This window comes from Genypterus blacodes, unplaced genomic scaffold (genome assembly GCF_046128005.1).
Source record: "Genypterus blacodes isolate CSIRO-AG114 ecotype Tasmania unplaced genomic scaffold, CSIRO-AGI_Gbla_v1 ptg000093l_1, whole genome shotgun sequence".
Lineage (NCBI taxonomy): Eukaryota > Metazoa > Chordata > Actinopteri > Ophidiiformes > Ophidiidae > Genypterus > Genypterus blacodes.
Genome location: NW_027466897.1, coordinates 2,072,591 through 2,085,975, shown reverse-complemented (window position 1 = coordinate 2,085,975; position 13,385 = coordinate 2,072,591). Strand labels below are relative to the sequence as shown.

Below are 13,385 nucleotides of genomic sequence, written 5' to 3'. Positions count from 1 at the left end.
ACCTCGTACTTCTTTATTGGAGAGTTAATTTCGAGGGAGTTTTCCGAAACGTCTTATAAAAGGTTGATGTTCCTGCTGTTTGCGTCCATATAGACATATAAATGACTATGAATGCTAAATATCAATGAAATAATTGTTATTGTATTGTTTTGTTTGATATTATACCCACTACTTTAATACCCAGTAGAACACAACATTCTCATCTTGCTATATGAACAATAGACCCTCGGAAAATGTTTAAGCCTTTAAGAAAAAGTGATTAAAGAAGCCGTCTATGAGATAATACCATTGCTACATTAAATGCCTTTTATTTAAATGCACTTTCATTATACTCCAATCAAGGCAATCATTTTACTCTTTTATTTTCCAAATGTAAACATCCTAATCATATTCAAATCATTATAAATCGTTGATGATATACACAGAGTAATAGATCTAGATTATGTAATTTTGTTTTCAATTGATTTACTCAAGCATGGCCTACATTGCCTTTATGAGACAATTAAGTGAGGATGTTGAATGAAAGAGATGGCGGTCCAGATAAAAGCCCCGAGCATTATGTGCCTGCACACGTACTCACTGACAAACAGACGCCAACCTGAACGAGTGGAACGAGTAAGTGTCTAAACGTTTAATGAAATGAAAGATTGACTTACAATTCAGTGTTTATGTTGAATAATGTGAATGTTGGATAGTCATTTTGTGCGCCAGGCAGCACCGGTGTATGTGGCCTCCATTCCTACATATGTTGCAGCCTGTTTGTCTGCACGTGCGAGCGTCAAACCCTGCTGAATAATTCATGGGGTCGTAAAGACGACTCAGAGACACGGGGAGGCTTCATTCACCTCCATATCCGATGCTGTTTTATCTTCCCTGAGCCAGCCTTCTATCATTGATGAGAAACAGGGGCCGCATGACTCAGTCAGCAACACTCAGACGCAGCAAATCCCCCGAGTGGGGTTCTATACAACAGATCACGTCAAATCGTTGACCCAATCACATTTCAAATATCACAGCCCCACTGAGAGCTGCACTCTCTGCATGTATGAATCGGCCTGGAGACTTTCATGTGGGAAAATCAGACTTTTAATTTTTGCATTGATGTACAGTCAAGTAGCACTTTAGGTTGATATGCCTGATGAGAATTCCCTCAGCTGAGATGCTCCCCTCTTTTTGGTTGCCCTGGATTGTTTTGATATTTGGTTTCATTTCCAGTTTATTCCCATGCCTCTTCTTATCATAAAACCATTCTTGGCATTATAAAGTACTATTTTGTATGACTGGTTCTGTTGTAGTGCAGCATGGGAGCATCGTCAAATCTGAACCCTGAAGGCACATACTGTATGAGTGTGTTTGCAGAATAGCATGTAATGTTTTACTATGTATTCATAAACTTACAGTATTCTGTGTTGTACCTGCTGTGTGTGTGTGTTGGTAGCTGGATGTACTGGACAGACTGGGAGGAGGATGAGGTGAATGACAGCATAGGCCGGATAGAGAAAGCCTGGATGGACGGATCCAACCGCCGCATCTTTGTCACCTCCAACATGCTGTGGCCCAACGGGCTGACGCTGGACCACAGCACCAGCACCATGTACTGGTGTGACGCCTATTATGATCACATCGAGAAGATTCACCTCAATGGGACAGGAAGGATGGTGAGTCTGGATACAGTACTGACTGCGTGCTGAATGAACCCATTGCAAGTGCCAGTGATTCTAATCATGGGTTTTCTTGTATTATTGTTTGTAAGCCCTGTTCATTATTCAACGTCACATCAGCGTTATTTCTGGCCTTAAAACAGACGTTGATTCTGTGCTTCTACTTTAACAGTGATGCAATGTTAATTTTTTGTGAAACAGGATGACAAATGCTCTTTTCCCCTGTGTCAGAATTCACTTTCATCCCCAACTGCTGCGGTACACTGTGGTTGCGCTGCCATATTAAACTAATGAATTATTTGCAAATGCTATTTAATCAATGCCAGGTTTCTAGCAAACATTATTAGAAGCAAACGGCGCCGTGTGAATACATTCGTGGAAAGCAATTGAGTCGATTTATCATAAACTGTGATCAAATAATATCTAAGACCAAACTCAAATGACGAGACTCCTGTGTGAGATGATTGATTTGTGCTGATTGATTACACTGTGTGTCTGTGTATGTGCTTGCTTCTTTCCCGTTGCAGGTGGTGTACAATGGCAAGGAGCTTAACCATCCGTTCGGCATCTCTCACCACCGTAATTACATCTTTTGGACGGAGTACATGAACGCCTCGGTCTTCCAGTTGGACTTGACCTCCAGCGATGTCACTCTGCTGCGAAGCGAGAGGCCGCCCCTGTTTGGCCTGCGTGTGTACGATGCACAGAGTCAGCAAGGTTGTCCGCCTTTTCCTTCATCTCTGTCCGAACCACTGAACTGTACAAGTCAAAAAGTGGCTTTTTTCACCCTGAAAATAGAAACACTCTTCTCTCTCCCACACATCCCCTATACAACTCGCTTTGCTTGAGTCCACTTCATATGCTATATAGATAAGAGATTGTGAAAATGTGCCCGTTGGTGTCAAAATTCATTGTCTACAGCTGTGCGTTGATCAGCAGTGACAGTGACTTTGCAAGCGCCACGGTCTGCAATTTATGAAGTTACATGAGATGGTTGGAGTTGGTGGTGGATTTCACAGTTCTGTAACAAATGATGATGGATTCATGCTGTTCAGAAGTGGAACAGCTGAGCGGAGAGCAATAGTATGAATGTAAATCTGACGTTAGAGAACTGCATGAACCTCACACCACGTACTGCTTTTTTTAAATCCGAACATTGGAATAGCATGAGCAGTATTTAGACATCCAGAATCAGAGTCTGTACATTTTCTCAGCTCTTTCTGCTGTAAGATCCGATGACGTGCTGTTGAAGACTTGCATGTGCGTCATTTGACCCTATATAATGAATGAAGTGCCATGTAAGTGTACGGTGCTGATGAATGGAACTGCAGCCAGAGCCTTGTTCTCTCCATGCTGAAAGATTTGCTCCCCGTTTCCCCAGCGTTCTTGTCATTGAATAGATTAATTGGCTGTCTGAGCTTCTGAGTATTACCGATTGGTTCTCACAAAACTGAAAGCTTTATCTCATTGGCTCAGGCGCTGCCTTTCAGCTGTGTGTTAAATGAAAGTGACAACGCCGTGTTATGCCCTAACTTTATATGTGACACTTTTTGCTTTCAGAGAATGTTCGGCTTTGTCCATAAAGACAAATTGTTCCGGCAGAAAGGATAAAAATGTCAACTGTCTCTCACAGGGGGTGTTCCCAATAACTCATTTGACATGTGGTTATAGATCACAGGTGTATACCTGGCACGTTGCTGGAAGACAGTAAATTATTATTATTTTTTTAATCAACGTGACGATTATTTATTTGAGAGATTTATAGTGACATTTGAACTGGCTGCCACGACGTAAAGGAAGTGTATAAGAACCAAGAGAGCGATGGCCCTAAAGGTGGCCTTTAGAAAATTTGTCTTGAAATGAACAAGACGCATTATTTGCAATCTATTTCTCCAGGTGACAACGCATGCTGGGTGAATTATGGGGGCTGCGATACCCTCTGCCTCGCCATCCCAGGAGGCAGAGTGTGTGCCTGCGCTGACAACCAAGTACTGGACAAGAACAATGTCACTTGTACAGGTAGGGGGACATAATGAATCAGACAGAGGCGAGGTGCTCAGGATCCTGTTTTCCCGGAATGCTGTAATTCTGACGATATGTGAAGATCTGAGCTTAATATTCTCTGTTTGTTTCATGCCACATTCTTTCTTGGAATATAAATCATGCTTAAAACCTAGAAACCATAGATTGTACTGTATATATGTATGCTTTCTATTAAGTACATGTTCAAAGGGACTTCTTGAGGTGCTACAGTATATGTGAGAACAGAATATCCAAGTTCATATAATGGCAAAAAAAGGTTTGTGTTCTCTTGAAGCTCATTTTAAAAACCAAAGTGTTGTATTTGATGTACTCTTCTTCAATTTAGGTTTAGGTTGTAAATGACCTGAAGGTGTTGTGCCACTGCCAATTTAAATAAGCAAATGAGTTAAAAGGAAGAAGGACATTGTCGTGTCCTTGCAGTGACACAAAGCTCAATAGTTTCACTTTGGCTCCTATTGGGAGGCACAATTGCTCATACAGCTGTGTAATACTAATTGGAAACACTAATTGCCCGATAATGATGTGTGTGTTATAAGTGCTAATACAATCATCTAAATTACACATAGAAAGTATAACCACATTGATTTGATTGATTTGTCTCACCGCTGTTTCTCCCAGAAGTCTCGGGTGGAGCTTCAGAGCCCCAGCGATGTAGGAGCGATGAGTTCCAGTGCCACAATCAGCGCTGCATACGGGCCCTGTGGAAGTGTGACGGGGACGATGATTGCCTGGATGGAAGTGATGAGGAGAACCACATCTGCTGTGTGTACCTGCAAAATTAGTTTTTACACACACACACACACACACACCACAAACATCTTTATACATGCAGAAAGCACATACACACAAGCTTTATTAATTTTTTTTTTTTTGTTAAACTTTCAAACTTCTTTCTATATGCTGTTGTTGACGTTCCTCCCCCTCCCTGCCGTCCCTGGGATTGCTATTACCAAAGTGATTTTGTTCTTGAGCAAATCAATAACTTAAAACACACTGTTAGAGGCTTGGACACTGGCTCATTTTTCAGGAACAAAAACACTAAATAATGTAATAATCTTGCCAAAATGATCAAGATTGTAAAATCAATGTGCTCTGCTGAGATACTTTAACAATGTAACCACACTTCTTTATGTGGTTATGGCTTCTTATTCAGAATATGTAATGCGATATTTGACTGCAAAATACAAGCAAGTGGATGTCGGCTTTGCAGGGGGATTGTTGATTAGAGTCCAAACGCTCCATGACAATTTCATTAGTCTCTCATTATGATGAGCCACGGGGGCTTTGTCCACCCACCATCTACCACAACTGGTCGGGGGCCAATACCCTGAGCACAAACAAAGCATTTTAAACATTATTGAATGAATGAATGTGCCACCTGGATACGTTATCTTTGTCAAGAAGTTGTTCCAAGTCAAACATTCTCTATTCTGTACCAGAAATACATTTATTTTTAACTTAACAGGTGTTTACACAAAAGATAAAGGTAGCTTTTACTATCTTATATACTATGACGAAATGTGTACCTGCGACCCACACAAAACAGTTATCACTACCTTTAAAAATGTGAATGATCATCCACAGAGCAAAGAGGAACGATCAGTCGCATTATTAATAATCCGCCGACTGAGATGTGATCATAATGCAGCAGCGTCCAGATAGTGAGAAAGCAAGTGGATATATGTTAATATGAAGGCCGGCGTCGCATTTAAATGCAATGAAAGTGGAAAAATGTAGGGTGGAAAAAAAGCACAAATCTCAAAGGTTTGATAAACCAGACATTCAAAGTGAGTTATTAACGTGTGCTTACTGATAACTTTTCCCTCTGACAGTGTGAAACTAGCGGCCATGTTCTCCAGCGTCTGACACTGAGAGATTTATGAGCGCTCCTCGGGGCAGTCGGAGGAAATACCTTCACCCCCGAATCAACTTTGATTTATTCCACGCATAATGTCACAATATAGAAACTACACTGCGACTTTGCACCAAATTCATTCATCATAAGTTTAGTGGGGCTTAATGAATTTGAATGTTCAGCGTGAAGTTTATGTAACATAATTGAAAAGTAAATGAGGAGCTTGGCTGCTCCTTCTAGCTGGCTGCTGGTGGAAATGTTTTATGTTCTCAGTTATTATGCTGCTTTATATACTCAGAGGAGTTGAGGAGACTTTATACCAATTTCATCCGAAACACGGCTTTAAAACCACATGAAAAATATATGCAAGACAACTATGAGTAAGTAAAGCAGCGAAGGGAAATGCCTCCTTAAACATCATTCCCTCTTGTGATTCAAAACGACTTTAGTAACATTGTGTTAGTTAAGAACGATAGGTGAGGATGTAAGAGCAGCAGTTGCTTTGTTAGAGGCTACTGCAGCCAAAACATTCCATTTTTAACAATCTTCAACATAACGTGAAAGCTTTGTGAGCCTTTTATTGCCTTTCCTTTGTTTAGATTTGCCTCCATTCTTGCACACTATGTGGAATAAAGTTCCTTATTTGTGTTTGTCCCAGATAACCACACATGTCCCACTGACCAGTTCAAATGCAGCAACAACCGCTGCATCCCCAAGCGATGGCTTTGTGACGGAACCAATGATTGTGGTAATAATGAAGACGAGGCCAACATGACGTGCTCAGGTATGTACCACGCCTCCTTCATGTTTGCTTGAGCTACTTCCAAGCTACTAAATGTTTAAGGAGTGTCAGCAGGAGTGTTTTGAGGAGTGTCACAAAAATATGAACTTTGTTTGTTTGTCTGCTTTTGTTTACCTTCACTGGGCGGTAAAAACTGATTTTCGGTTGTGGATTTCTTCTTAGATTCCGTGTGTCTTCTGCTTTACTTAATTGTGATACGCACTGTTACACTCTCTCTCTCTTTTTTTAATGAACACTGTGCTATGTGAGCCAGTCTCATTCTATGAAAGTGTAAAAACAAGATCACAAATTTCAACAGCAGCTGACAGATGTAGCTCGGGCTCACAAATTCAATTAGTGCTACGTTTCAATCACGATCTCTTTTAAATGAAAGATGCATAGAGCTCCGGCTTCTGTACAATCGTGCATAAAACATTTTCGCCCTTTTGTTGAGTTTCTTTTGACTTGGTGTGGGCTTCACACATCAAGGCCCAGAACTGCTGTGGCCTGCGTTGCCGTCCCTGTCATGTCTCTCGGCTTCACAGCGGCGCAATCAATCTCATTTTGTGAAAGCACTCTGCGGTATCAAAGAGGTTTCGCACCTACAAGTGGCAAATGTGTGTCAGAATCACTTACAGTATATCACAAAGCCCCCCACCAACCCAAACCCCCCCCCAGTCGTACTATAGCGTGTTGCCAATGGCGCCTCAGAGGAGCTTTTAGCCTTAGAGCTTCAATCAATGCGCATTAGCCGGAGGATGATGAATGCAGCCTCCTCATCAGATTGACATGTGTATCGCACACCGCCGACGCATCTCTTATGCGTGTGTCCATGCAGTGCCCGCCGCCGCCGCCGCCACCGCCCGTTTAAAGTGTGTAAGTCGAAGCCCTGTTAAAGCAACAGCACATTTCCCGTGGCCTTCAGACCTTTGTGCGGCGCCGCATGATTGAGCGATACAGAGTTTGCGGCGAGCAGACATTGACGTTCTGTGATGTAGTGGTCATTAAGTAGATGTTGTGCATGTCCTCCCTTGACTAATGCCTGTGTGGGTAAATTAAGTATGTTTTCCCTTTTGACTCTTTCAGCCCGGCCTTGTCAGACCGACCAGTTCTCCTGCCAGAACGGACGCTGCGTACCCCAGGCGTGGAGCTGCGACCGGGCCGACGACTGCGGCGATATGTCAGATGAAATATCATGCGGTGAGTCTCTCATGACGGTTTTAAACACATCATATAACCAAAGCATCATTCAGCGCTGGAGTGAGTGAGTAGAGTTTGTCCGCCGCGACTAGAGCTGCTCTGTTTGGTCAAGCTGCAAAAAATAGACTGGAGAAAAGGTGAAATATAGGGGAGGGTAATAATTCAGAGCTTCTATCCCTAATAGATAAGAGTCACATTAATCTGAGCATACTTAAAGGGGACACACAGGCATTTACACCTTCTTATATCTTCTGCTGTCCCTTGCTGAAACCACGGCTGTGCACTTTGAGTATAACAGGCTACGGGCTACACCCACAGATTGCGCAACGTGGATGCTGACCGAAAACACTCACTTGTACTTGACGGTGTGTGTATGTGTGTCCGTGTGTAGGCGGACATGTAGGTGTGTGTTGCATCAAGATGTTACGGACTAAAGGGCCGATCAAATATGAGGCTTTCAGTCCAGTTCACCAACATATACTGTAGATGTATCAGCCTGGTTTCATTTCAACACAATTTCCCATGATTACCGCTCTTCATGTGTGTAATAACTTTCGAACATACTTAGCACTGAGCCATCCATCATTTTCGTTTTTTTTTTTTTACAATTTTTCTGGTCTGTTGCACCTGCACTTCTTTCTTCAACGGAGAGAGTGAGGAGATTAATTATTAATGCTGTGTTCTTTGGAGCAGAGTACAACATAATGGCACTAATGGCGTCGGCATGGCGCTGTGTTAGTTACCCACTTACAAACCTTAGCTGGCTGTCCTTAAGTTGTGTCTCAGTGGTATTATACAACATTTTCAGCTTCAGTAAGGAAAAGTGTTGTGGATTACTGGTGAAAGAAATAATTGAGAAAAATCCATGGTGTGCCATGACAGCCTGAGCTCTTTGAAGGTGTTATTTAGCCTATTTTATGATAAGGTTAAACAGTGTTCAAGGCTGTAAAATGTGTTTTCAGCAATGAAGTAGTAATAGATGAATCCCACAATACATTTAAAAGACGGTGCTAAAGGGTTTAAGATTCCACATTAGTCAGGATTTGTATTAAATCAGCCTTTTGCAGCGTGTGATGTTTACTGAATGTTGCACTGTGCCGCATCGCCTCAGCCTGCCTTTGTGTGTCCTAAGCCGCTTCAGTACGCAGTCACAAACAGCAAGGGTGTAAGCAGTAATTAAAGTTCATGCTCGGCTTCATTCAATCATAATCAAGCTGTGCAGCAAAACATATCCTGTCCCACACTGTTGTCTGAGCTTCCTCAGGCATTACTCCTCTGCAGGAACGCCACTGTGCAGCTCTGGCAGCTCACTTAGCTCCACTGGAGCTACTGTGGGCTTTGGAACACCTGAAGCTCAGTGGTGGGCGCCCTAGAGATTGATGCTAATTTGGATTTTATTTGTCAGTAGTTTAGTAGTTGTCACACAGTGTCTTGTGTTGACTTGAAGATGCCATTATTTATAGATGTCATTGTGTCATCTTTAGCCAGGTTCTCTGTTAACTTGAAGCCTCCATTATTTATGGATGTTCGTGCTTCATATTTAATGAACGTTAAGTTCCAAGCAGCCACTCGCTGTCAGTGAGATGTAACACATTTGAGGTGAATATAGAAGACGTACGTCTGATAGAACACAATGAGTCCTTTTGCAAGGGCCTGAGGTATTCCACGCAGTAGCTGCACATCCAAACAAGTCAATTCGCTGTAGATGCAAGCTGAATTCACCAAAAAACGGTTTTCACAGGGAATATATCAAAAAGGATATACTTTATGTCAAAATGAGAATCTAGTTGAAAGTAGAGCGGTGAAATACAGATATCAATCATCCGAATTCCCCGCAGTCAGCAGGTGTGTGTGCCAATATGTCTGTGTGAGACTATACCTGAAGGAATACTTGACGTTACTCTTCCATTTGTCAGGCTGATGAAGGCAGGGCAAGGACGGCATCCTGTGAACATATTCACTATGTGTTGTTGTTGTTGTTGTCTTCGGTCGCTCCCCATACACTCTTGATGGCTGATGATTTTCAGTATTTCACAACATCCCCATGACATCCGTAATATAGTGTCATGATCAGCTGGAAGGCCTAATGGACACTGTAGGTAGGTGTTCTGTGGAAACGACACTGAAACGTTCCTATTTATGCTCACAACAGCTGAGCTCGGCCATGGAAGAAGCCAGTGTTTCAATCAAGGCAAGTTGATGAATTTAGCTCAAGTACCATTGACTGAAGTTCTGTAGCTTGTTGCAGATGTTGGCTGATTATAGAAGTGGCAATTTGCATTATAAAGTCATGTCAAGAGTGCAGTGTATATACAGTATGTTGAGCCTGATATCACATAAAGCAGGTAATTCATAAAGCACAGCAGCGATTTAAATGTGTCGTTAAAGGAAAACGGCAGCACACAGCCGTATTGCCTTGTTTATAAACACATAACACATTAAACACACTGTCACACAAAAAAATAAGTCCCTTCTCAGTCTGACATTGAATTGTTAAAACTGTATTTGGTTGACGAGCTAATGATCAATGAATCTGACATCGAAGCCCTCTCAGTTGATCATTCAATTTAATTAAATTGACAGCTTTGATCTGATCTCTCATGCACTCTAGTATAAAAAATAAAAACATTTTGAACTCCTTACAACAATGTGTTGTGGTGGTGCACATTTAGCTTGGCTCTTTGCAGTTACAACAATTTCCCATGAATTACCCCCTGCGGTGTCTCAGTCATCAAGGACCGCTTGTGATCGAGCCAAATCTCGTCTACACTGCCCCAAAAACCTTGACACATAAGGGAAAATAGACAAACCTTGGCAGTCACTAATCCAAAGATAAATCCTCCCTCCATGAGGTCCAGTTGGAGCGATAGATGGGGAATAACAGTTAGACAAATTAAAGACAGACTGACTGTCACTGTGTGAGGAGTGAAACACGCCAGGTTTGGGATTTTTTTTCTTTAAACCACAAGATGATAAAGAGCCAAGTGGCATGTAGTTTGTTTTGTGTCACTGAAACTGGCTGCCACCACCCATTAACATGTTTAAGCAGTCAAGTGTTCAGTTAATTACACCATGACGATTATCCCTCCAAAAACCTGAACTTCTCTCTCCACCTGGGTGCCATTAACTTCTATTTTTCGGCAGATAGTGATTTGAGAGGGAAGCAGAGATCGAGTCTTAATCCAGCGCCTCCTGCTGGTCCTGCAGAGATGTGCGTAGGAAAATATACCTCATTAACATATCTACACTTTTAATATGATGGTTTAGAAATCTTGTTTATCTTTATTAAATGTGTTTGCTTTGCTGGAGTGAAGCCGCCCAGAATTGTATCCCTGGTATCTAAAGAGAGGCTGCTAATAGATCTCCAGCGCCTGATTGTCTTGGTTAAAAAGAGCTTTTGCATCTCCCTCAACCTTTTATAACGAGCGGTTTGAAATCTCAAGCATCAGGAAACTTCTGAGGAGCTTAGATTCTTTATCACCTTTTAAAGCACTTCCCAAAACACTTTATTGTACGCAAGATGAAGATCTGTAGTCATTTACTTGAGTTATTTTTGAATTACTGTCCAAAATGCACTTTATAAATGGTTGTGGAAACTGTTGCAAAAGTTCCTAATTAGTACTCTGCTAGTGAGGTGCACTTAATTAATTGAGAATGAATTAACCTTCGATGGCATCACAGTGAAAGCAAATTAACATGGAGATAACTAATAAGATGCTGGCGGCTCTGTGTGTTGTGGACGCTGCTGCTTGTTCCAGAGATGAATGAATCGCTCCAATTTAAAAATAAATTATGACTGTCAATTACCACCAATTATAATTGTCAGTTGTAACATCGGTTTGGTTTGGCTGGTTGCTTTCAGCTTTTGATGGTATATAATTTATTAGATTACATCTTATCGCCATGACAATTGAATGCGCTATAACCGGCCATGACGTGTTGTGCTTTGATGTGACGGAGCAGCTTGCCGCCTCGGTGCTCATCCCTTTTTTTGCTGTGGTGTGATCATCAATACGCGTCTTCTCCGCCTGCACTGCAGAGGTCAAGTGCGCCACATTTGGGAATGGGGTTTCTAATTTCCATGCCAGTGCAGATGAAGCACAGTGACTTTGCACCGCTCATTTAAAATATATTAAAATGTATTTCTTTCCCCCTCTACTTCCGCCTGTGCATTCTGTGGCTCAGCGTAATGTCGTTTGTGCTAACAGAGCAAGACGTGGACCGCATGAGTGTGCCAGGACTCAGACTGGAGTGTAATTTCTGCATAAAAAATGCATACGTTTCTCAGCTTATATAACCTGTACTTACAGCATCCATATTCTACTTTCTTAAGCAAGCTCACATAAGCTTCACTTATCTATGTCGTCATTCATATCATTTTGATTTATGTTCTCCATCCCGTAATGATATGCACATAAGCCATGTAATTAAATATGATTGATGTGTTTTTAATGTAGTTTATGGCTGTAATGTGTTGAGTAGGATTAGCTTTCTATCAAGGCCTTGATTAAAGTCATATAGCCTGCAGGACAGCTCATATACTGTACGTGTTCCATCTGCAGCCTTTGGGTGGAAGAATAGGGCGTTGTGTTATTTAATAAAGTAATAATAAAGTACTCCCCCGTCACACACACCTCATCCTGGCAGAGTACTTTGAATACATCTTGGGCTACACACTAAAGCTCTTACAAAATTACAACACTTTTTTTTTTGGTCTTTTGTAAAAGTCCTCTCCCCTCTGTGTGACAGCTGCTCCACACCAATCTGCTCCCAGAAACGCTGACTTGACAGCGTTTTTTGACCAAATGTATGTAAAAGCCAACACATTTAATAAAAGCAGCATTTTCAATTACAGTGGAGGTCTGCAGGCAGGTGCAGGCCTGGTGTGTGAGAGCAGAATCACGATGTATGAAATTAACACAGCACTTATGTGTGAGGAATAACGGGGGAGAAAAAAAAGAAAATCATAACTATAGGTCTGTTTTCCAGTTTCCAAGACGTGCTAGAGGGCATTCAGAGAACCTGAAGTGTTACACTTTGTGAATGTCCTATTTAAGCGTTCTTTACTGATATATGGTAGCTGAAAAAAAGAAAGCTTTCCCCAGGGTGCATCTCCCATCTGTGCACCTATATCGTCCTGTTCAATGAGGGCATTCGGAAAACTTTGGAATCTAGAGTGATTATCTTGTAACAAGCCTGGCTGACTTAGTGATGGTGATCTGCATGAGCCAAAAGAACTTCACTGTACTGCTTTTTTGGAAACAGGGGAATGGCGATGATTTTTCTCAATATGACAGTGGTGGAAAGTTAGGGAGGTGTAAGTGAAACAGTCCATCACACCAGCAAGTTCATAATTAGAAAGGACTGAGATCTATCTTTGTATCGTCCTCCGCTTCCTCGATTCACGGGCGCCTGGCGATGGCGTGGAGCTCTTTCTCATCCTGTCATAAATGATGGCAGATCCTTTCTGAAGAAATCAGGTTAATGACCAACTGCATGTATTAGGGGGTTTTACTGTAACAGGGTTTTTTGCTTTAACAAGGTTAACCTGGTTTTGTGTGGGCATGTAAAAGTAGTGATGGAGATTTCGAAGCTTCAGTATCTCCAGTAAGGTGAATTCAGCTGAAACAGGTTCACATCTGATAGTAGATGTTGGTTTCCTCCTAGGAGAAGCTTGTCTAGACCGTCTTCACCTTTGCAAATGAGTCACGACACCATGTTGGGGCGCATATTGATTCTAAAAGGATGCAATGAGCTGGCTTGATTGATTACCAATCCCCTGAAGCATCTACTGAGCCTGATCCAACCTTTTTACAAAGTAGAGCTTCAAGGCATCAGAAGACTT

General features: G+C 41.8%; 1 protein-coding gene across 1 annotated transcript in view; it reads left to right on the top strand.

Moving 5' to 3' along the window:
* lrp1bb (low density lipoprotein receptor-related protein 1Bb) overlaps window positions 1-13,385 on the top strand; it is a 173,737-nt gene that overhangs the window by 54,104 nt on the left and 106,248 nt on the right. Inside the window, exons 12-17 of the mRNA XM_076159072.1 lie at window positions 1,439-1,658; window positions 2,189-2,378; window positions 3,558-3,680; window positions 4,326-4,466; window positions 6,218-6,343; window positions 7,427-7,540. Coding sequence (XP_076015187.1) covers window positions 1,439-1,658; window positions 2,189-2,378; window positions 3,558-3,680; window positions 4,326-4,466; window positions 6,218-6,343; window positions 7,427-7,540 — 914 coding nt within the window. The remainder of the gene's footprint in view (window positions 1-1,438; window positions 1,659-2,188; window positions 2,379-3,557; window positions 3,681-4,325; window positions 4,467-6,217; window positions 6,344-7,426; window positions 7,541-13,385) is intronic.